The sequence below is a fragment of the Rhea pennata genome, chromosome Z (genome assembly GCF_028389875.1).
Source record: "Rhea pennata isolate bPtePen1 chromosome Z, bPtePen1.pri, whole genome shotgun sequence".
Lineage (NCBI taxonomy): Eukaryota > Metazoa > Chordata > Aves > Rheiformes > Rheidae > Rhea > Rhea pennata.
In genome coordinates this window covers 56,908,053-56,931,774 of record NC_084702.1, presented here as the reverse complement: position 1 = coordinate 56,931,774, position 23,722 = coordinate 56,908,053, and the positions used below count along the sequence as shown (strand labels likewise).

The following is a 23,722-nucleotide window of genomic DNA, read 5'->3' as shown; positions in this document are numbered from 1 at the left end:
GAAGTGAACGTTGAACCACTCTCTTCTAAACCCAGGGCAGGTTCTGTCATGCTGTGGAGTTAAAATAAAAGCAAATAATCACTCTAAAGATGAAGTAGAGATAGAAAGCCTAGATGAGATTTCTAGCCTAATCATAGCTGTGATATGTTGTCTAAAGTCAGCACTTAGATGTTTCTGTGCACACACAGAAAAACATTCTTCATCGCTGGGAACTTGAGTGCCTACAACTGTAAACATCTCCAGCATCAAGAGACGGTTGAGTTAGGGGAAAGGGAGTTACCTTTTGGATTTAAGCACTGAATATGGGATCCATCTCATCTAAATTCACTTATAGATGATGATTTATCCTATCAGCTTTAGATACCCAACCAATATGGCACGAGTTGACCTAGGCTAGGTCTCCCTCTCCAATTCCTGCAGCAGACTCTGCTGCAGGATTAGGCACAAGGTGTTGTGCACAAAGGAAAGGCATCAGGTGGAAAAAAAAAAAAAAGAAGAAGAAGAAGAAGAAGAAAGAAGGAGGAAGAAAAATGAAGAAACTATAGTAAAAAAGCTTGGTTCTTCAGTTTAGGTGTGCGAATCCAGATTAGCAGGCTTTTAGGGATGGCTAGAACTATTAAGATTGTCTGGCCTGACCTCTGCATAATTTTCATTTGCTAATCTCTGCATTGAGCCTTAATTTGTAGTTAACTAAAAGATATCTTATAGGAAGACATTCAATCTTAACTTAAATTTCTTCATTCCCCTTATCTGTAGGCAGCCTTTTGGATAGCCATAGATACCCCTAGGTATCCTTTTCCAGTACTTAACTGCTCAGTACTTAAGAAACAGTGCCTTAATTCTATTCTGATTTTATCTAGTTTGATCTTGCCATTGTATCTTACTCTTTGATTGGGCTGTGAACCTGCTGCTATCAGAAATTGCTTCTCTATAGATATTACAGCTTGCCCCAACCTCTGTTCTCTTTGCTGACTAACTACCCTTAACTTCTTGTGTCTTGCTGTGTGGGGTATGTTTTCCAGGTACTGTGTCATTGCTGTAGGTTTGTTCTGAGGCTTTCCAGCTTTTCTTTTTTCTTTTCTTTTCTAAAGCATAGACTAAAACTGGGCATACAATCTCAGTCAGAGTCCCACTCTTTTGGTATTGCTAGATAATATAAGCTCTATCTAGCACTGACACATTTCTACATACATGGATAATACCTGCTCTCTGTTAGTCGTAGCATAACAGCTGGGCCCATACTCAAGTAGTTAGCCACTGCACCCCATCAATCCTTTTAGAGTTACTGCTTTCCAAGATACAGGTTTTCACCCAGCAAGTCAGACCTGTATTCTTTGCCCCTAAGGGTATGACCCTGACTTTTCCTACATTCAAGTTATATATTTCAAATCAGTTTATTTTAGCAAGCTATCCAAACTGCTTTACAGAACTAATCTGTTCCTATTAAGTACAATGTCACCAACATTTTTATCAGCAGCAGGCTATACTAGCAATTATTTTATATTTCCTCTCAGATGATTAATAAATATGTTGAATAGTTTGGGCCTGGTGAAAAAGATTCCTGCAAGAAGCCACCAGAAATTCCCACATTACGACAATTACCCATTTACAATACCTTTGCATTTTTGCAAATATGCCAATTTCCAAACTACTTAATATGTGCCACACTGATACTATACAGTGCTAAATTTCTAATCAGAATGTAGTGTGATATCATGTCAAATGCTTTACAGCATCAAAATATATCATGGCAATGCATTTATCTTTGTCAACCAAGATTGCTGTCCTATTAAAAGCACATATTTTTTTGTTCTCCCTTTGGACTTTCTAAATACCACTTCATTTTGATGCAACAATCTACAGATATTATTTTCCTTTTTCCTGACTCACGAGAAGCTTTCAGGATGTCACATGCGGCACCATAAGGGATATTAGCATGAGCTGCCTAGCTGGTGCCAGTTACTTTACAGTTCTCCACCTTTGTGTGCTACCAACACGTTCCTGTCTGCTAAGCACTGGCAGAGGCTGTTCCTCATTGGAGAATATTGTCTCGGGTGTTCATTCTGTGGTAAGAATTGCAGCTTTTGGATGTGGCCAAAAAAGGAGGAACCCCCTTTACTGGTATTTAAACTTTGCACTGAAGCATGTGATCAGTCAAACCCACACAGATGTCAGTTGATGTCTGTGAGTTTCACACTGTTTTGTTTCGTATCATGCCACAGAAAAGATTAGATTAAAAATAAAGATAATGGCACACATTGTTGTCAGGGAATTGAGTGTACATTGAAGACTGATTTAAAGATATTCATGGAAAAATGTCTTCAAAAATCCTGAAGCTTTCTGAATACTCAAGAGAAGAGAAATAGGAAATAAAAATTAAAATAGAATTTACCTCTTTTTTTTTTCCAGAGATTGATCACATACATCTTTATTATGTGAATACCTTAAACTTTAGAATTGAATTTGATCTTTCACTGAGATTTTATTATATCCAGTTATTGTCAAGTCAATAATTCATTTTATTTCATTCCAATGAGAATTGCTTATGCAATAATTTTATTTAAAAATATTCCTCAACTAGAGACTGTTAATTAAAATAGAGAAACTCTCTCACAGATGGGATAAAAATAAAGCAGCCAAAATAATGTTAGTGATAGGTTCATCATCAAAAAATATCTCACTGTTGTGAAATAAACACTGGTGAGGAAATTCAGTGTGTTTTACACCCCTAATGGCTGTTAGGTCTCTCTTGATTGACCCCGAATAAAATCTAACTGGGGGATGACAGAAAAATATGTCTATCAACTTATCTCATGCATTACAAGATAAAAATTGACTGGAGTCATTGACTACAGGTAGCAATGAGCAAAACTACACAAGATAAATACTCTGGTTTGTGGATACTCATTCACTCTACTTCTGTCTGCCACCTTGATTTTTGGATTGGGCATTCATGGATAAAAGGTAGGTGATCTGAAAAAATTGTGTATGTCTTTTAAAAGACAGTATCGTGCTATGTTACTCCCTTCACAGAAATTTATGTCACATGGTGTTAGACCATGGGCTAAGCTTAATGTAACATGATGCATTAAAAACTGCACATCATGATTGTAATGTGTGTCAGAACAGTGAATTGTTATATCACATATCTCTTCATCTGGAAGTAGGAGACCCATGGAAATCATTCACAAAGGGATATATTTTCCCTTTGATGCATGCACATAAATCCCTTTCTCTCTCACTACTTCCAGCTCTTTACCTAATGGTTGGTCTGGGCTAGGAAAAGCTGCTTTAAAAAGAAGCCTCGAGTTAGCTAAAAAGGTTTGAATTGTAGCTTAGCATTTGTTATAGGCACAGTTTAACCTTCTTTAAAGTTGTATGAGAGGGTTGTGTTGCAACCTGCTCTCCTCGATGGTATAAAATCTGCGGAATAACCATTACTGCCTTCTCTACCCAGGATAAATTGCACTGTCTGTACAATTTTGCTGAAGGTAAGTGGATTTCCTCCTGATTTTATACCACTGTAGCCCACTGGTCTACTTTTTTATTCTCATAGGTACAGATGAAACCAGAGTCTAGCCCTGCAGTGTTTGGTGACGTTACAAGGCCCCGGACCCTTTCCCGACCGTGCTGGTGGACCGCTCCTTCGCCCCCCACCCTCCTGCAGCGGCTTGCGGCACTGCGCTTGGGAAGCCTCTCACCATCTCTGCGGCAGCAATGCATTTTGCCTTTGCCCTGCGCCCTGGCTACGTGCTAATAAGCCGCGTCGTTTGTTTGCATTTGTGGCACTGAGCGACTACCTAAGTAATTTTCTGGGATATTTTTGGAAGATCTTTGGCCAGTGGTGTTCGCCTGATAAGAAAGTGGGTTGAGAGATCTATACCGTGATGATGATACCGTATGATACGTTCACAACCAGGGAAACTCATTCGCATGCACTTAAATGGTATACAGCTTTGTGCTGGCCAGCTGTAGAGGGGTTAATTTTACTTACTGCATGCATCCAAAATTAAGGAGATGCTACTAACCTTTATTCAAAATCTAATCTTATTTATCTACTGCTCTTTAGAGAGGCAGTATAAAATTTGCTTTTCCTACAAAAAAAAAAAGATAAAATTTGAAGGCTAAATCATCTCCACATTCTTGCTTTATCATAAATGAAAATGAAATGATATTCAAACTGCACAGATGGTTTTGGTGGATAAACAAAATAGTATAAAATCCAACTCATCATTTACTTATTAAAGTAATGGTCTCAGTCCCAGCTGAAACAAGTATACATTTGGCACAACTGGGACCACGTCTTTTTCAGGCTGTCTAAACCAACCGGTAAAGGACAATAAGGGGGAAACTGCCACCAGGGTCTAGTGGATCGTAGCCGTGTCTGCACCTCATTCTGCAAGGTATCTCTGACTTTAGCAGCAAAGGTGGAAGTGGCATAATACCTCTGATTTGAACTGCACCAGACGATAAATGATCGCTGCCGGAATGAATTCCTCTGCACTGCAAGTGTCACTCTGCAGGCCGATCGGACGAATGGTGTGACATGGACCAGCTCCACTGCAGCACAAAACCAGCCCTGTTACTTCATGAGCTCCTGTATTAGGCACCAGTGAAACAACGCGAATTTGCAAAGGCATACTTCCAAAGGATGCTGTATGCAGTCAGGTGGCAGCTTTTAAGGGAGAAAGGAACATGATGAAAATACAGCATTGAAGAGACTCGCTACACGCACAGCTCAGAAACTTATGTCTCTTATGGGTAGCCTTTTTTAACAGGGACAAACTAAGAATTTCCCGTATCAGAGGAAATTGGGGCATAAGGCAATGCCTTTGAATCCATGTACTTTTTTTCCTGTGGAGAAAAAAGTATGACTGCGGCATGAAGGCCTTTAGCTGGCCTTTAGCAGAGGTTGCTCTGAGTTGTAGGAGGTGCTGTGCAGCCTGGCATGCTCCTGTGGCTGTACACGCAGTGCAAGTGAACACTTTGGATCCATCATCCACTGAGAAGTGTTTGTGTGTACAAAATGAATTTCAGATTAGGTCCTTCCAGCTCTTTGTGCTTAAATGAAAAAAATGTCAGCAGTAAGTACTGCTTGTGCTTGTGTCTGGGGAAGAAATAAATGAGATTTAGCTGGATTTTTCAAATAAAAGGGATTAGTATATCAGTAGGTACAATTGCACCTGCTCAGGCAAATTTTTGCAGAAGACGTCACAATCCATATTGGAAGCTTTCCTTATGTGGAGCCAGACAAAAATTGAGAGGACTAGATAAGATAATGACCCTGACTGCAGGGAAGGAGTCTTATTCACAGAAACTATAGCTTTACATTTGAGGTTCTGGGAGGGAGAATACAGGAGAATACGGAAAGATACTTTTAAGGTTCCTATGTACAGAGCAACTTGCTCCGTTTGTCAGCATAGCCAGCGCATCAGCAAATGATCTTTAGGCAGCCACCTTTATGCAATAGTGCATAATGACTTAGAACTAACAGAATTTGTGACAAATGTTCAACTAGATCCAACAAAAAACAGAACGCTGACAAAATTAATGAAAGATTCTGCATTTTCTGTACCATGCAACAGGTACAATAGGGATTCCCAATCTTCATAATGGAGCATATTCATCTCTGGTGCAATCTCACTAATTCACATGGAAATGAAGCTACAACTGAACTACAGTTAGGCTAGAAAGTATTTAAAATAATTCTGAAAAAAAAGCCCCTTTAATTAGAAAGGAGTATCTGTCCTAGAAAGCATTATACGTGCTTTCCTTTATCTCCAGATATCAGGATCTGATGCTTATGAATAAAATCATTATCTTTATCTTTTTAAGTGTTATTGTATCATTTTTGATACTATTAACAATATACGTTAATAAGAAATAAATTGTGCTTTTAAATACAAAATATTTCTGCATTCACCAATAACATTTTTCATTTTATCTTCATATGTGTTTAAATCTAAACTCAGATTGGTATATCATCATCACTTAAGTTATCTGGATTAGCTGTATTCTAAGAAATTAATTATCTTTTATTTCTACAGTTCAGTCACTGAGTCTCTGAATACTGTTAGTGATATTAACAATACTTCAGGGCTGGAAATGAAATATATATATCATTTTAAAAAATGAATTAGTTTTCTTAATACCATAGCTTCTGTGTGGGTTTTTTTTTTTTGTTTGTTTTTGCTGTTTATATTTGCTGTTGGCCTTCTGGCTTATTGAGCAAATCTGTCAGATATAGAAACGTCACAGAAGACTACTTTGGAAAAAATCGTTGATGTGTGGGGGCAAAGTGGTAATGCAGTTTACCTTGTACCTGCTTGTATTTCAAAAGGGTATGTAATGTAAGCAGAAATCACACAGCTTCGGAACGGTTCAGAGAATAGTTTCAGCCTCCGTATAACTTGAGGCAACTTTCTAAAGCAGGATGAATAAGATGTGCGTTTCTGTTGGACTAAGAAAGCAGGCCCACCCGATGTTGCTCTCCCTTGTCCTCTTACCATACAAGTGACATCATGTTTGCATACCTAATAAATAACACATTTCTATTCTTGTGTCCAGACCACAATCATATATGGGGTTATTCAAGATGTTGGTTTTAAGAATTGAGTCTGTCTGCAGAGACAACGAATGAAGAAATGCAGGATCCTGCAGAGGATGGTTCAGAGCCCGTGGGGGAGGAGACTGCCAGCTTCCACAGACTCTGCAGAGAGGCCAGGCTGCTTGTGAGGGACCATCGAGAGTAAATGGTAGGAATATTACTCTCAGAGCACAGTTTTAGTCCTGACTAGTGCCACAGTTGAGCTTGCCAGTCAGGTTTCCTTAAGAGCTCCACCAAGAGTGCATTTGAGCTGGACCAGCCTGCTCCAGTCTTTGGAAGCACTGGCTAACATTTATAACACAGGTCAAATTCATCCTCTTCTACAAGGAAGACACAACTCCATTGATTTGAATGGTCTTGCACCACCCTGTGCCATAACTGAATTTGGGCCTGATACTTTCAGCTGCACACCTAGTGCTGCTAAACACGTGCAACTGGCGCCTTGCCCTCACAAACATCCCCTTTTCAGGAGGTGCTGATAACTAATCGGGTCAAAAACAAGCACAAGCAACTAACAAAGAATGGAATGGATGTGAAAAACAAGAGAACTTTGGAACTTCATTGTGTTGGAGCTATATTTTTATCTGTTTATTTAAATTCTCCTTCGGTGGCAGCTCTTTCAGACACCACCCCAAAGGACACTTTGTAGAATTTGACTCCCTAAATGGTTAACAAAGCTAATTACAAGCAAGAAGCAAAAAAAGCAATTAATGATGAAACAGCATTTAATTACAAGACTAGGACTGAAGGTACCAGTACTCATGTTTCCTTTCCATTTGTTTTGCCTGAGAATAAATCCTTTTGTTCTATGTCATATAGAACTACCTTATATTAACTTTAGAGCAAAATCTAACACCAGATTCAAGCTTGTGTGTGTGTGTGTGTGTGTGTGTGTGTGTGTGTACACTGATAAAAAAATGATTAGGTGAATTATGCTTGACAAAGCATCAGGAATCATCGAGGATGAATTATTTAGATAAATATTCTTACAATGCTGCATGGAGCATCCAGTTTTTGCGACACCCGTAGCGCCAGGAGACGTGAGGGCGGGCAGCGCTTCCCTCCGGGCGGGAAGCGGAGGAGGCGCCGGCGTCCGAAAGCGGCACTCTCCACTCCGGAGGAGCGGAGGGAAGCTGAACGCTGTGCGGCCCATCGGCACCTTCCCGAAACCCACCCCAGGCCGTGCTTCCCGCGGCCCCGAGGCGGCCTGGGGCTAATAGCCGTGCGCGGCTTTGCCAGCCCAAGGAGCTGCCCGAACGTGGTGCATCACGTTCAGGTGCAGGCCCGGAGTCTGCCGCTTCTAACCAGACCTCTGGGTGTATCTCGTATATTGCTGCTCAAAATGGACAAAACTATTCCAAGGGGAGTGACAGGTGAAGCCTCCAGCTCCCCGAGGAATGCCGCTCAGTATCAGTCGTGGTTACAAACAGGAACATTCAACCCCCACACCCCATCTGCAGGGCTGTTTTTCCGTTTTTCATTTTCTTGGACACAAGAGCACGTTAGGCACAGAACACGTCAGAAATGCGTGTTTTACACGGCGAGTGAGCGCGGGGAAGCGAATGAGGCCGCTGGGCGCGCAGCGCGGGACGGCACCGCCACTCGCGCCGCGCCCCGCCGCGCCCCGCTGCGCGCCCGCGGAGCCAGCGCGGCCCACGGACAGGCCTTGCCCCGCGCGGCACCACAGCGCGGGAGGGGGGGGTGGTCGCCATGGGAACGGCGCCCCCCCACCCCTGTCCCGCAGCCCGGACGTCTCCACTAGGCGGGGGGAAGAGGGAAGAGCCCCGCCGCCCGCCCCCCGCGCGCAGGTGGTGCCGCCCAGGCCGGGGCGGCGGCGCGGCGCATGCGCGCGGGCCGTGCTGCGCAGTCGCGCCGGTGCGCCTCCTGCTCCGTACCCTGCCCCCTCCCCCCGCGCCGTTGGGGCCCGGCCGCGCCGCTCTCCCGCCTCGCGCCCCCCGGCAGCCCCGCCATGGCCGACCCGCGCTTGAGGCAGATCAAGATCAAGACCGGCGTCGTGAGGCGGTGAGTGCGCGGTGAGGGGGGACCGCCGCCTCCCTCTCCTTCCCTCTCCCCCCTCCGCCGTCCGGGCGCGCGCGCGCGCGCCTCGGCCGTTGGGGGCCGTTGGGGGCCGTTGGGGGCCGTTGGGGTGGGGCAGGCGGGCGATGCCCGCTGCCTCCCAGGGGCCCTCGGCGGGCGCGGGGCGGGCGCAGCCCTTCGGTGGGGTCCTGCCGCGGCGGCGGCGGTCCCTCGGGGCTGGGCGTGCCAGTCCCGGGGCCTGGGGCCGGGGCTGGTGTGACGGAGCGTTTGGCGGCGGGGCGGGGGCCGCTTCGGCGCGGCTCGGTGCCGGGATGTGCCGCAGGGCGCCCGGCGGAAGTTCTGTGACGGCTCCCGGACTCGTCTCGTAGCTCACGGTCGGCAGAAGAGGGGTGTCCTCCCTCGTAACCGCAGCTGAGCAATGGCTTACAGAGCCGCGGGGAGTTGAGCCGTCAATGTACAGGTCAGCCTTGCTGAATGCTTTCCGGATCCAGAAAGTCGTGGAAATTTAACCAAAACATGGAAGAACCGTATGTAGTTCCAAAAATGATGAGTAAATATTTTCATTCCAGCATGTACACTGCAAAATTGATAAATTTAATGTTCGAGTCTCTATTTGATTTTAACATAGGCTTCATTTTTAAGAAAAGTTGCAGTTTATCCATGTGAATCCCTTCTATTATGACTGTAAGCACTGGACTTTGGTATTTACACGATTTGTTCATAGTGAGGCTTATTAAGGCTAGGTCATACAAAGACTGCACTGACTGGGGCATAGACAGGAATTAATGTTATTATTAGCACCAGATCAGGATGCTAAGTAATCCAGTTCCATACAGTCAACTTTGCATTATGACTTGCTTGATTTCAATTAGTCAGAAACTGCTGACAGTAATAGATACGCTTTCTAATATCTGATTATGTTTGAAAAAATAGACTTCAAGAATGGAAGAATAAAATGGATTATCTAGCATAAATGTAATGATATATTGTGTTCCCAGGCTTAAAATGGGGACCAGTTGTCAAGCATTGCTGCAAACAAGAAATTTATTACAAAATTTTAAGCTCCTGTTTTCTGTCACTGTACATTGTGTGCAAATAAACTTGTGTATGAACATGTATTTATTTTTAGACCAGGAAACTTTGGTGGCATTTGACTTTAGTGGCTCAGTGACTGCCTCCTGCTTTGCATCATTTCTGTTAACTTGCATTATGCTTACTGGCTTCACTGGACAGAACATTGTAAACATCCTGTTTCCATTTCTAAGTGAATCATGGTTTGTGTCAGTGTTTACAGACAAAGTATTCTGAAGTGTAGGAAAATTAGAATTATTTAGGTTAATGTTTTCTCAGTCTGTATGTTCTGATACCCAAGCACAAGCTTTATTTGTGTGTAGATATTTCAGAGAAAACTATTGTATCTAATAAAACACAACTGTACTTCAGTAGCTTGTAGAAGTTTCTATAGCCTGTCTTATTGCTTCTGCTTGATAGTTTTAATGAGAGAACTGTACACTAATATGTAACAGCACTTCAGGTGATCACTGCTTAGTAACAAACTATCACAACAACTATCTGCACAATGTTTTTTCCTCATGTTAATAGACTGGGAAACAGAGGGGAGAGTATACACTAGCAAAGGACCACTCTGTGGAGACCTCATTCGCTCGTGCTGATGCATGCCTATATGATCACATGGTGAATATTGTACTGTGTGGTTATATCTCCTTGGACCTAGCAGTGGTGTAATGATGTGAGCATGGTTCTGTAGGGAAGATAACCTTCATGTGGGGCTAGCCTCATGTCTTTATGTGCCATGCTCTTTCATGCTTGTAGCTCTGAGATTAGCTTGCACGTTCCGAGTTTGAATTTTTCTGTTTCTCAGTTAAAGCAAGTCTGAGAGGGCCATGTGACTTGCTGAGGACAAGAGATTAGAAATTAGTGGTGTTATTTCCCTGTCCTAAGCTCAAACAGTTGTTCAACTTCTTTGCTCCTTAGTTCACCTCTTTTGTTGCATCATATGTGGAAATCAATGGATGCTTGTTTTGATGTTGTTACAAATTTGTTGCATACAAGTTGCAGGCAGGTTGCTTGAATTTGTTACCAACTTGTTACACTCAACTGAACTGATATCAGTCCAGTTACAATGATACTAACACAGTTGGATAGTTCATACAGGTTTTCTAATGTTTCCAATTTGTTTCTAAAAACATCCTTTCTCTGATGTTATGCTCACCCTTTCACTGTCCCCTGGGTCCTAACGACTCTCTGGCTTCAGTATTGGCAGGGAGAGATTTAAGCAAGTCATTAGGATTCCAAATCCTTTGCTCATAGAGGAATGTGATGTTAATGCTTTCTTGCATCTGAGTCTGCTTGGAGTCGTTTTTTTTATATGCTTGTTAACACGTTCTACATCTTGCTTTTTCTTCATTGGTTTTTAGTTCCACATTTTATCTGAATTTATTATATATGGTGTGTTTTACATATGCTGAATGGTTGTTTGTATCCTGAAACTGGTTTTTGCCCTGTGTTTTAAAGCCTCTGCTATCATTCATTCCATGCCTGTACTCCTTTATGCTTCTTTTTCTTCCTTTTTTTTTTTTTTTTTTTCATTCTAGGTCAGAGATAGCTCATTCTGCATAGACTAGTTACCTATTAATAACAAAAATTGATAAGTGTTACACTACACAACTGTACAAAGCTGAGCAAAAGCTAAATCAAAGCAGGTGGTTGTTAGGCAATAGTGGTTATAGTTAAACAAGCTAAAAGAAAGCTCTAGGCTGGCCAAGACAAGTCCAGGCAAAACTTGACTGTTCTTGAGACCTACAGTGTTAGCCTAAGACAAAGCCTACAACCTCTTAAATGCAATGACAACTCTAAATTTTGTGAGTTACAAGGCTACAGTGTGTTTTGGAGGATGGCATAAGTGAGCATTCCTCTGAAGTGAAATAATCTGATCTTCTAGCCTGTGATCTCTGAAGGAGAGAAATGGAAGTTTCCTTTATGTTCTAGTCTGCTTTGCCCCAAAGTTCCAATAGGAAGAAGGAGAAGGACATGGAAGCACAAGGTGTGACATCATCTCTTCTGACAACTTGGCAGGAGTCCTGGTGTCTGAATCATACATGTAACTGGATTATGATTTGGTTAATGAAACAAGTATGACAGATTCGTTCAAGCTCCTACTTAAAAATTTTGAATGCTGCTGACTCTAATTTTTTGGTTGGTAAAGTAGGAATCCTGACTGCAGTGACACAATATTTCTTGTTCAAATTGAGTCACTTAGCATTTCATCTAAAAGATTTTAACTTATAGTATGACAATACTTTTGATTCTCTAATGCTGTTCCATTGCTGCCTAAATGTGTCTCAAATAATGGCTTGAGGTTGCTTGCAGAATCAGTTTCTGAATAGCTTAACAGTTTGTTATAGGAGACGTAGTGCTCTTCTGTGGCAGCTTAAGGTGGATCTGAGCTGCTGTGTTACAGCTTCATCCCTTGTGCTGAGGCAGGGACCTGCGTGGCTGGAAAAGTGTGTATTTCAGGGATTCAGTCCACTGAAAAATAACCTAAAACAGAAACAAGAGTTGTTCTGAAGGATGAGGCCTGACTAAACCAGCTATTCGTGCAACTGCATATGTGTTAGGGCTAGTACAGAGAAGGTGATGAAAACGTTTGAGGAAGGGACACAAGTGCAGCAAACATGATTCAGATTTGCTTTTGGAGAATTGTTGCATGAGTAAGCTAAGGGGAAAACTTAACTTGTGGTTGTATGCACATCCACAGTTACTGTGAAGCAGCTGGCAAACTGTAAATAGAGTTAACTTACTGTTTTAAAAGAAAGGGAATATATGATCTTACACTTCATGTGAGGTGAGACCATGTGATTGGATAATTGTTATGAAAGAAGGCACAAACTTAAAGTTAACTTTCTTGTTTCTCCCTCTGCAACTTGGCAATTATCTTAAAAATCCATTTTTATTTCAGCAATATGGTTCTGAGATTAAATATTTTATACATTGTTTTAATATTGTATTAGAAATAATAGATCTTGTACATGGTCTTCATTATGGCCTGAGTAAGTGTGACACATGGAGCATTTCCAGACTTAGCCTGCTTAGGTGTTGGCAACAGCAGCAGTGGTTCCTGGGACTGTGACAGTTGCATGCAGAATGAGAAGAGGCATGGCTCTGTCCCTCCTCTTCAAACTAGAAGCCTGTTTCTGTACTCTTGCTGGTCTTCATCCTTTTAGTGAACACCCAGCCCTCATAAATGAGGACCTCTCAGTTTGGGAATCTCTCATGGAAGTAGTTGTGGCCACTGGAAAAATGCTGTATTCCTCCTGTCTCTCTTCCCTCGAGGACTTGAAACAATACCCAAAATAATACTCCAAACAAACCAAGAACTCTGTGAACAGGTAATCACAATGGTAATTTCAGGTTTGTTTTAAGTGTCATCTTATTGAACAAAAAATAATATGTATTTTCATTCTAATGTTATTTCTGAATTCAGTAATCAGAAGAAAATGTCAGAGACTTATGAAATGTTGAATAGTCTCCAAAGTCATTTTTGCGCATGAAGTCTCAAAAATTTTATTTACAGTGGGAGCACATGTGACTTGAGTCAACTTAAGAATTTTAATATTTTCCTCTCATTTGGGAGTAGAGCTACTATATTTGGCTGTGATTTAGGACTCCAAAAAGCTATGGTAGCTTTATTGATTCCTCAAATGAGAGGACTTACATGACGGCTTATTAAATATGCTGTAAAGCCACTGACTTAACATTTCAGTTATTTTTCCTTATTTTTTTCTGACTATGTAATTTAGAAAAGCCCATTGAATTTAGCATGTAATAGTGATTTTCAAGCTCTTTCAGCTTTCAGGCTAAGAGTGTATCAAAAAGGATAGGGACAAGAATAATTAGGATTTATTTAACACTGATTTATTTTCATTTGTCTTTTTTGATCACCTAACTCATCACTTTTCCCAAACTAAGAACAAAGATGAGCAGCTTCCTGTTTAATGTGTTTCTTTCTTGCTGTGTAGCATAGATGCTTTGAGTACCCCTCTCAAGAGAGAGTCTACTGTAGGTCATAGATAATTTGCGTATTTTAGTGTTTCTTACACTGTTATATATTAATAAAAGAAAGTTGAAGTAGGAAAGGGGAGAACCTTTTTCTGATATTTTGATAGCCCAGCTCTCAGTGATTACATACTTTTGTTAGACAGTCATACAAAAAACTAGATTTGATGAGCATAATAATGTTTATTGTATTTGTGGCTTACACCCTAATAGGTAGTTTATTTATCTGAAAGGAGTCTTACTCTCAGTAAATCCAAGCTTAGTCAACCTGCCAGATAGTGAGTTAACAGAAGAAAAAAAATATAGTAGTATCTTCTATCCATTTCAGATTGGCAACGGTTTTAAAAACTACTGTGAACAAAGTAAGTTGGGGCATGTGAAAATAGCTCTGACATTTGCCCATAGTTTCCATTGATTAAATGAAAGTGACACCAGTAGATTAGAATGAGACTAAGACAATTCACATTGCAATTGTGTTAGTTTAACTTTAACAATCTTTTAACACTCTTGTTTAAATGTGGCTGACATACCATAATTACAAATCTACAAGCCTTGATTATAGAATTTTACATCATGAACCTATGGGGAGATTGTATTGATTCTTGTGAAGCAGCCCTTTCTCAAACCACCTTTCTAAAACCATGGAATCTTCTCAAGACTGTTCTTTTGCCTGCAACACTGACTCTGATGCTGGTTTTAGGGGGTTGTTTTTGTTGGTGGTGGGGATTTTTTTTTTTAAAAAAAAACTATCATACCAGTGCCAAGAAACTTTAAAACTTTACCGTTTTTTTTTCCTAAATTCGCCAAGCCCTGAAGGTTAAAAAAGACTGTCAGCTTCTTTTTAAATATAAATGTGGCTTTTAAAAAAATTTGAAGTATTTAACTGGTGAGTTCAGGATACAATATTACATGCAAATGCTCAATTGTAGAATGCAGATGTTGCTTCCTTTTGGTATACAGTGACTCTTGCTAATCCAAGAACAAAACTGGTTAATTTTCTTTGTTAACCAAGGAACTTCACAAGGCCTTGAGGAAATACCTGTGCATGAAATGTATTTTCCACAAATGTCTAAAGCTGGACTCCAGTCTGGCAACACTACACCCACATGTGAGATTTCTGGCATAAGTCAGAATATTTTTCAGTCTTCTGTCCAGCGTCTGAATTATAGTCACTTTTGTGCTTGTTTCCCATTAGCCATGGGCACCAGCTTTGATTCTTACCATCTATATATGGATAAAAAGCCAAACTCCCCTTTCTTTATTCTAGTTATAATTAGAAGATTGCATGCAACAACTGCTCGTTAGCTAAGATAATGGGAAGCGCTGGAATATCTTGTATTGTATGGGTATTGAGGAATGTTCTGTAGAGATATCCAGCTATGCTGAGTCAGCATGACAGAGCTATTTAATGTGTCTGCATTGCACATCTAAGAGCACTGAGATTCAGGAGAGTGAGTATATTGCATGCACTGCTTGATGCAAACTGTATTTCTGTGGCATGATAGCCGAATTAAATAACCCTCCTCATAGTGCAGAAGCATTGTGCAGCTGCTGTCTAGGGCTTCACCAGCTGAATTATATAAACTTGGGTTCAGTGCTAGCCAAATTTGGTTGTTGTGGTCCAGAGCTACTTCAGTATGTCTTCAATAACTTTTGTAGTGCCCCTGGCTTCAGGGTCAGATATGGAGAATCCTGAGCTGGCCCTGCATATGAAGGCTGCTTAGGTCTTCTAGGCTTATTAACTCAGGCTCTGTTTGGCATAAAAATGCTTTATGTGAACTGTCTGTGAAAAGAGCACAACTGCTTTTACACAGTGCTGTCTCAGTTAACATCTGTGACGTAGAGTCAGCAATCCAGATAATTGGTCTAATGGTAATTGAAAGTTGACCCTGGAGTCTACAGAAACAAAACTATTTGAAGTGGATCATACTTCTATGTTTTTCAATGCATGCTTTATTTTAAGTTGCAGGAATAGCAAACAGTACCTGCAAACATCTTAAAGCTGTCAGATAGGCAGAGTGTCTGCTGGTACTTTTCACGTTACACAGATTTTTCCTATCACCTCCCTCCCAGGGATTTTTTTAGCCTTTGAGCAGCCCTGAACATTGTTTCCTTTTTGGAAGTATCTCAAATAATAATAATAATAATAATAATAATAATAATAATAATAATATCTTTAAAACATTGCTTTATTTACATTCCCTCCTCTGTCTCATTATCTCTTCTAAAAACAGTGGGAGAAAGGGAAGCCTCTAAGCCTCTGGTGAAACACAGAATTCTGGCATCTCATTGTTTTTGTGTTAACAGCTGTCTTGTGCATGTCCATGTTGACCATAGTAACCTATTGATGTTGTTATCCTAATCGGTAGAAAGATGTGGCAAACCAAGATTATCACCAGTGTCAGTAGTGATGCTGTGTAATAATTCTTGGAGAAGGAAAGAGGGTTTTCCTAATCTGGGCAAGTACATGTGCAAGACTGACTTTGCAACCTTAATAAATTCTTTCAACCATCATTCAAAACCTATGAACACTGTAGCTACAGTTGCTTGGCAACCCTAGTTTGGTCCCATTATGCATTATACTGTCATTTGTCATTGCACATACATTTTCCTGTAGGATTCTTATCGAATGGCATGGGGCCACACATTCAACTGTGAGGATAAAATAGTTAATATTAGTTTTGTGTGCTGAATTAGTTGGTAGATCTATGGAAAAACTAAATTCATCAATATATAATAGCATTTTGTGTACAGAAGATTTTACAACTATGCTAACAACCTTAATCCGTCCTGGCTTGATTTTATGTTAAAATGTTTTTAAGTTATACGCATAGTGTAAGTGGAAATCTCATTCAGGTTTAGGAGGCCCATTGTATTTTCTTTAAACTTTATTCAGTTTCTACCCCCATCCATTGTGAGTTGTGACTTGCCTGTGCATGTAGTATAATTGTAGTTGTATTTAATTTTGATAATTGCTGTAATAAATCCACTATGTTGCCCAGTATTCTGGCACTGTTGTATTTCTAACAGTGTGCAAAAAAAATAAAGGGGGGGGATATTTGTGAAGTAGATTCTGCGTCTTTTCTGCAAAACAAAGGTCTTGACTCAAGGTGACTGCCACAGGGGAATTATAGAAAGGAAACTGAAGTGGTGATCTGGGTGTGGCAACCCCAATCATTATTGCCATAGAAGCCTCGTTTCTTGCCCTTCATTCTGCAGAGATGAATTTCTCCTGCTCTTCAGCATTTCCCAATTCCCTGTTTCTCTCCAGTTCTATCACATGCTATTCTGTCTTCTTTTTCTGATTCTATTTTGCGGCTCCAGAGCCTCTTTGCAGTGAGCTGACAAACTTCTTACTTCTCTCCACTCTCTTCCCAGCCTGTCCCAGATGTTCATTCAGTTTTCCTCCTGCAGTCCCCTTTTTCTTCTTTATCCCTAATCCATCCAAGTTCCTTCCTGCCGTGTTTCTGCAAACCCTGTCCCATTTTAGCCCCAGCTAGCACCTTCTGCTTTGGGAGTGTGTGAGTTAAGAGCTTCCATTCTAGTTGGATTTGTTGAATTTTTCCATTCCTTGCTCTGTGTCCCCTACCCCTGCTGGCATCCAGTCCTACCCTAGTCAAGCATCCTGTCCCAGCAGGGGGAAATGGGAGCTTCTGCTGTTGCTATGGCAAGGATTTAATAAAATCTGCAGGAATGTATTGCAAGAGCAGAAAGAAAACTGAGAGGCAGGGACAGAATGTGAAGTCCTGGAGATTCAAAGAGGTTTAAAGTAAAAGGAATAATTTGTTCTTTTTTGTTAATAAAAGAGGATGCAAAACAAGTCAACTTTAAATTGAAATAATGTTCTAACTTAAAAATATAACTGATTTTCAGAGTCTTTGCAGTAGTCATCCCTAATGAATGCAAAACCTGCAAAGTTAACTTGAAAATGTCATGTTAACTCAGCTTTGTAAGCTGTAGATGTAGGAGGGGCTAAAAATGGTGCTTATGGTATTGTGAGTGGTTACATCTTGACACTTAAAAGAGAAGGTTCATCTTTCATGATGGCTTTGTCACTACCAAGAAAATAAAGGCATAACTCAAGATGCTCTCCATATAGGAAAGTAGTAGTTTCTTATGGCTAAGAAAATACAGCAGTTGGTAATAACTGCATCAAATATTGTATTTCTTTCTTACTGCCTTCCTTGGCTTTTTATCTTAGGCCCTGGTTCTATAACATTTGTGCTTATGCAACCTCACTGAAACCAAGAATGTGCATAAGCAACTTGCAGATTTAAGACCTGTTATTTTAAACTCTGTAGGTGATGGTTAGAACAGCACCACTGTTGTTGCAATTGTTGATTGATTTTTAGTATAATTGTACATAACAGCTATGTTCGGAATTGATTATACTACAACTAAACTAACTAAAAAGAAAGAAGAAAAGCTGTACCCTGCACAGTTTATATTATTACTGATTTTTAAGTTTGAACTAAGCCAGAATAGATATTTCATTATCTAGACAATAAATACTGTCAGCTTTGGATTTTCTATTTGTTTAGGATAAATCCATGATATAGGCTAATACACCATGGTTAATATAAGCATGTCATTCTAATAGTGAAACTATTCAATAGAAAAATTGAGAAATTCTTTTTTTTTCATTTTTCTTTCTTTTCTCACCACAAATACAAGGTCTTATTCAAAGTTCTACAGAGATTGCTCAGTGCAGCCAGGGAATTATTTATGTTGTTTATCTGATGCTGGAGAGTGGTCTTTATTTAGTGGCTTAAACACAAAGGTGCCACTCTAGCTCAGGTTGAGCCTGATTTGCTTATTGCTGGAGGATAGGGAAAAACATACAAAGAGTATTAGTTTTTGCTTGAACTGTTCTTATACTATTTATATTTTTGGCATCCACTATTAGTTTTTGCTTGTGACTAAGGCTCAGAAAGGTTGAACTTTTGTCTACCTAGTCCCAAGGTCCTAAAATTCGCCCTCCATTCCAAAACTCATTCTTCTCTGATACATAAAACAATGCTAAAGCAGATCCTCTGTTGTGCTGCCTATTGCCCTGCCTGTCTGTACTTACTCAGCTGTCAACCTTCAGATAAACTGTATGGCCTTCCTATGATCCAGTGATCAGAGAGAGGCAGATTTTGTTGCTAGTGCTAATGATGCAACTACAGGAGATGACACTGGGGTTGGTAGCCAAGGAACAGGTTAGAAACACGTGCCCTTTGAGGAATGAGAAGGGAGAGGAATTTGGGGCTCTTTCAGCAGCAGCCAGGAGTTAGAACAGTCTAAGCCACTTGCAAAAGTGCACCCTAAAAGGACTCAGAGTGAGGCCCCTTGAGAAATCAGTGTCATCCTAAATTAGGAGACCTCATTTCCCTCCCCCTTACCTCTTCTTCCCTGTTCTGATGCTAGTCAGACCTTTTGCTAAGCTGGTCCATTTGCTCAACATAGAGGAGAAGGTATCAGCTTTTTTCTTGCTGTGTATGTTTCCTGCTGGTTTGGTGGGTTGAACTGGCCCATTAAGGGATGCCCTGAGCATTATTATGTGGTGGTGTGGAGGGAGCAGGGTGTGAGTGAGCTGTTTGTCTTCAACTGTTTTGTGAAACTTCCTTTTTCAGCTTGAGGAGAGGGGAAGACAGTTGAGTAGAGGAAAGGAGAGGTGAGGAAGTAAATCATCATGGTATAGAGAGAGTAGGAAGGGACAGACATTTTCTGTCTCAAAATTCTATCAAGCACTGCTAGTTCTTTTGGTTCTAGGTTGCCGTTCTAAAGTAGTAAGCTTTTCTTCTTTCTTTCTTTCCACAGAACACACAAATTGTGGTATTCACTGTTAAGTGATGTGAAAGTCAAACATGTGAAGGATTTTAAAAGAGCAGGAGCCACAGCCAGGGATTGACCTATTTTCTCTTAAACGTTGATGGTCTGCTTTTGTTTTTCAGTTCTTACAGTCCTTAATTTAATTTCTGTAGGCAAGAATACCATAGGAAATGCCCCTTTGGACTTGACTTATTTCTTTATAGTCTTTTCCTAATAGTTGACTCTGGCCACTGCTGGAGTCAAGGTCTAGCATAATTGGATCTTATTTTTGTTCTTTTTCATTTTGAAAAATTGGGAGAAGCTAGTAAAATACTACTGTTTTAGGCTATTTTTTCATGACTTCTGGGTATGTAGACCTCTGCTTCAGAGTGCATGAAAGATAACTAAGTAAAACAAGCTCATTGTCAGTAGATTTTAAACCAGCTACGTGGGAATCTTCACTTCCATTAAAATTTATGGGGAGATTGAAGGTTGAAAAGAGCTATTATAGATGTAGACTTGAAGTATTGTGGAGACTTCCTCTGCTTAGGGAGGAATAGCTCCAGGCACCAGTACAGGCTGGGGGCTGACCTGCTGAAAAGCAGCTCTGCTGAGAAGGATCTGGGAGTGCTGGTGGACATCAGGTTGACTATGAGCCAGCAATGTGCCCTGTGGCCAAGAAAGCCAATGGTGTCTTGGGGTGCATTAGGAAGAGTGTTGCCAGCAGGTCAAGGGGGGGTGATCCTGCCCCTCTACTCAGCCCTGGTGAGGCCACATCTGAAGTACTGCATCCGATTCTGGGCTCCCCAGTACAAGAGAGACATGGAGCTACTGGAGAGAGCCCAGCATAGGGCTATGAGGATGATCAGAGGGCTGGAGCATCTGCCCTATGAGGAAAGGCTGCGAGAGCTGGGCCTCTTCAGCCTGGGGAAGAGAAGACTGAGGGGGCATCTTATCAATGTGTACAAGTATCTGAAGGGAGGGAGTTAAGGGGATGGAGCTAAACTCTTTTCAGTAGTCCCATGCAAAGGGACTAGAGGCAATGGGCAAAAACTGAACCATGGGAAGTTCCACCTGAATATGAGGAAGAATTTCTTCCCTGTGAGAGTGACGGAGCACTGGCACAGGTTGCCCAGAGAGCTTGTGGAGCCTCCTTCTCTGGAGATATTCAGGGCCCACCTGGATGCAACCCTGTCTTCTAACATGCTCTAGGTGGCCCTGCTGAGTGGAGAGGTTGGACTAGATGATCTCCAGAGGTCCCTTCCAACCTTGTGAAGTATGAGAATAAGCTTATGTTAGAGGTATGCAGTTGTTTGTCACTTTTTATCATTTATTTTAACTTAGAATGTCCAAGGAGAAGAAGGATTTGAGAATTTTTGGTCAATGGATTTATTTTAAGAGTGGGAAAACTGAAGAAAAATTTCAGTCATTGATTAGACCTTCTGTATAATTAATGTACCGATCAAAAGTGGACACATTTCCTGATAATCCACTAAACTGTAGCACTTGCTGGAAAGATGAGACATGGCAAATGTAACCAAATAAAAGGAAATCAAACTTCCTTATGGATTTTTCACTTTTAAAACATTTATCAAAAGATAACTTACCTAACTACTTACTCTTTATAACCACTTCAAGGTTTTAAAAATATTATTTAAGCATATTAACATTTGAGGGCCCATTAAATTTGAGTTTTAGGCTAAAGACTGAAGTGTAAAGAAAAAGTTTCTTGGCCAAAAGCCAGATATTCTTAAGGTAGAATATCAAATCACAGGCAAAAGAAATCCAAGAAGAAATCTTAAAGGACTCAAAGCAAGATTACTGTTCTCTCATTTCTGATACATAATGATAGAGGAGAAATAAAAAGGTTACATGAGTGGTTAGGTTACTTTAGTTTTTTTTTTTTTTTTTTTTTTTTTTTTTTTTTTTTAACATGGCTGCATCACTTAGAGGTGAACTGAGAACAGAATTATGAATGCCACTTGGAAGCAGGCAGAGATAAGAATCTGCAACCGGGCCTCTTTACTACTGCTTCATTTCCAGATTCTTCAGTCTCATTTTGCCTTTTCCTCTGACCGGGTTAGTCCCCCCTCCCTTGATGAATAACTAGAGGACCTATTTGGACTGTTGCTGCTAGTCATTTCTACAGGCACTAAACTGTTTCCCCAGAAGCAGATATGGCAGTAGGTACATGCCAATTTTCCAAAAATCCATTGCTAAACAACTTACCTTCAATTGCTCTGCATGCAACTTTTTCTACTCACAGGCTTCTATTAACTTTTATCTTAAGGGGAGCTTGATAAGTTGAGATCTTTGGTTTTAGTAAATACATTTACATGTTGAAGAAAAAGTGAATTCAGTGATATGAGCCTTAGTATGAGTCATCGTACTGAATCATCAATTATATGATTTTTAAAAATAAATTTCAATGGTGCTAATCTGTACATTATCTGCATGTTATATAGTATCCTGGAGGATTATTAAAAATAAATATACATTGTGATACCTTGTGTTTAAAGTGAACTATACTGGCAAATCCTTTAAAGATACCCCCGCACACACACTTTTCATGATAAAGCCCCAAAGACTATATGTAGTCGCTATTTGTTTTTAGCATGTTAAGTATGCTTTCTGTGCAAAGTGTATAATGATGCCCTTTGTCAGAAGCCATCTGAGATTGTTTTGGAGATTGAAAACACCTTGATTCATCTCTCTGTTGCTTCAGCCTATGGATTGTATAATCACTGTCTAAATACCATCAACTTAAATTGTTACACTTAAGAGTGTTAGGCAGTCAGTATTTAAAACTCAAATGTACATAAATGGTAGATTGTACCCTATTTAATGTACTGAGAATTTCTTTTTCATAATCTTTGTTCTCCATTTAATTGAAGTAAGCTACAATTAATTTTAGAAGTTTTTGATAGATGTAAGATAGTCTCCTATGTTTCCCATATCTGTTCTGAAATCTAGTTGAGGCAAAGCTATCTTCCAAGTTCAGTTCAGTACAATGGATAAAATCATTGTGAGATTATTTTTTCCATTTCATTATCAGTTATGTTATAAATATTTGTATTTTTGCAGCAATTAAAAAGTCTTAATAAAAATATGTTACTGGAAAAATTGAATATTTGCAACTAATACCTGAATGATCTGCTTTCTTGGATGGTAATAAAATTAATTAATGAACTTCTGGTCTCTCTTCCATGATTTTTTAAAAAAAGAAGGTAAATACTTATGAAAATTTAAAATAGAGTTTCCTTCTCCCCCTTCCCACAGCAGGACCAAAGTAGAGAAATGTTTTATAGGTGAGGTCATTGAGCTTTTAGGCATTGTGGGAGAAGAGATGAAGCTTGTGCTGGAATCAGCCTGTACTTCTGACTGGCTGGGGATGTTTCACTGCAAACTTCACAAAGAAATTACTTTAGGTAACAGAAATGTTAGACGTGTTCTCTTTATGCATACTAAATACTTGTAGTAGATGGAAATAATGGATCTGTACTAGACTTTGAATGTTTGAATCTTTTATAGATCTCTGGTCTGGAATGACATAGCTTCTCTAGTAACCTCTCAGCATTTCGTAGATGATGCAAGAAAGTGGTGATTGCTTTCAGAACATACCAACTTTACTGGCATGTTTTATGTTATATAATTATAAACCTATGTGCAGTGGTTTGCAAGAATAATTTAAAGGACTCTTCTAGTCCAATGTATGAACTTCTGCATATTAGATAACAGTAAAATTGAAGCTTTTGCCCTTTGACTACAGTAGTCTTATTCCACTCTGGAATCCAGATATTAGCTACTGGTGCTTTCTTGCCTCTGGTGCTTTTGGTCCTATTCTTCTCATCCAACATAATATTCTACCAGAGGAGCCCAAAAACTGCAGTCTTGTGTGGAAAACTTCTTTTGAACTTTTGAAGAAGATGCTATTTTATCTGATTTCTTGGGCTATGATGTCTTAGTTTGATCATGAGAATATCCCTAAACCTTCTGCACAGTACTTTTCCAATCCTCCAGCAATGGAAATTACACAACATCTTAATGCTACATAGATGTTTAAGACATTACTGTGGATATCTATAAATTCTGACAGCTGTTAACACTATTTCAGGAAGGAAGGATAGCTGGAGGAAACGTAGTGGTTTAACTCCTTACAAAGAATGAGTGGTGTGCTTACTGGGCAAACATAATTTCTAAAGTTATAAA

General features: G+C 40.2%; 1 protein-coding gene across 3 annotated transcripts in view; it reads left to right on the top strand.

Annotated features, from left to right (window-relative positions):
• Positions 1–8,442: 8,442 nt before the first annotated feature.
• The window catches only part of TBCA (tubulin folding cofactor A), a 33,572-nt gene continuing 18,292 nt past the window's right edge, over positions 8,443–23,722 (top strand). Inside the window, exon 1 of one of the 3 annotated variants that reach the window (XR_009961238.1) lies at positions 8,443–8,629. Coding sequence is in view for 2 of the 3 variants with exons in the window: in XM_062600291.1 (XP_062456275.1) it covers positions 8,577–8,629 (53 nt within the window). In the remaining variant the exon portion in view is untranslated. Of the gene's footprint in view, positions 8,630–9,085; positions 9,172–23,722 lie in introns of those variants that run through there. The other 2 variants (XM_062600291.1, XM_062600292.1) reach the window with 2 other exon arrangements.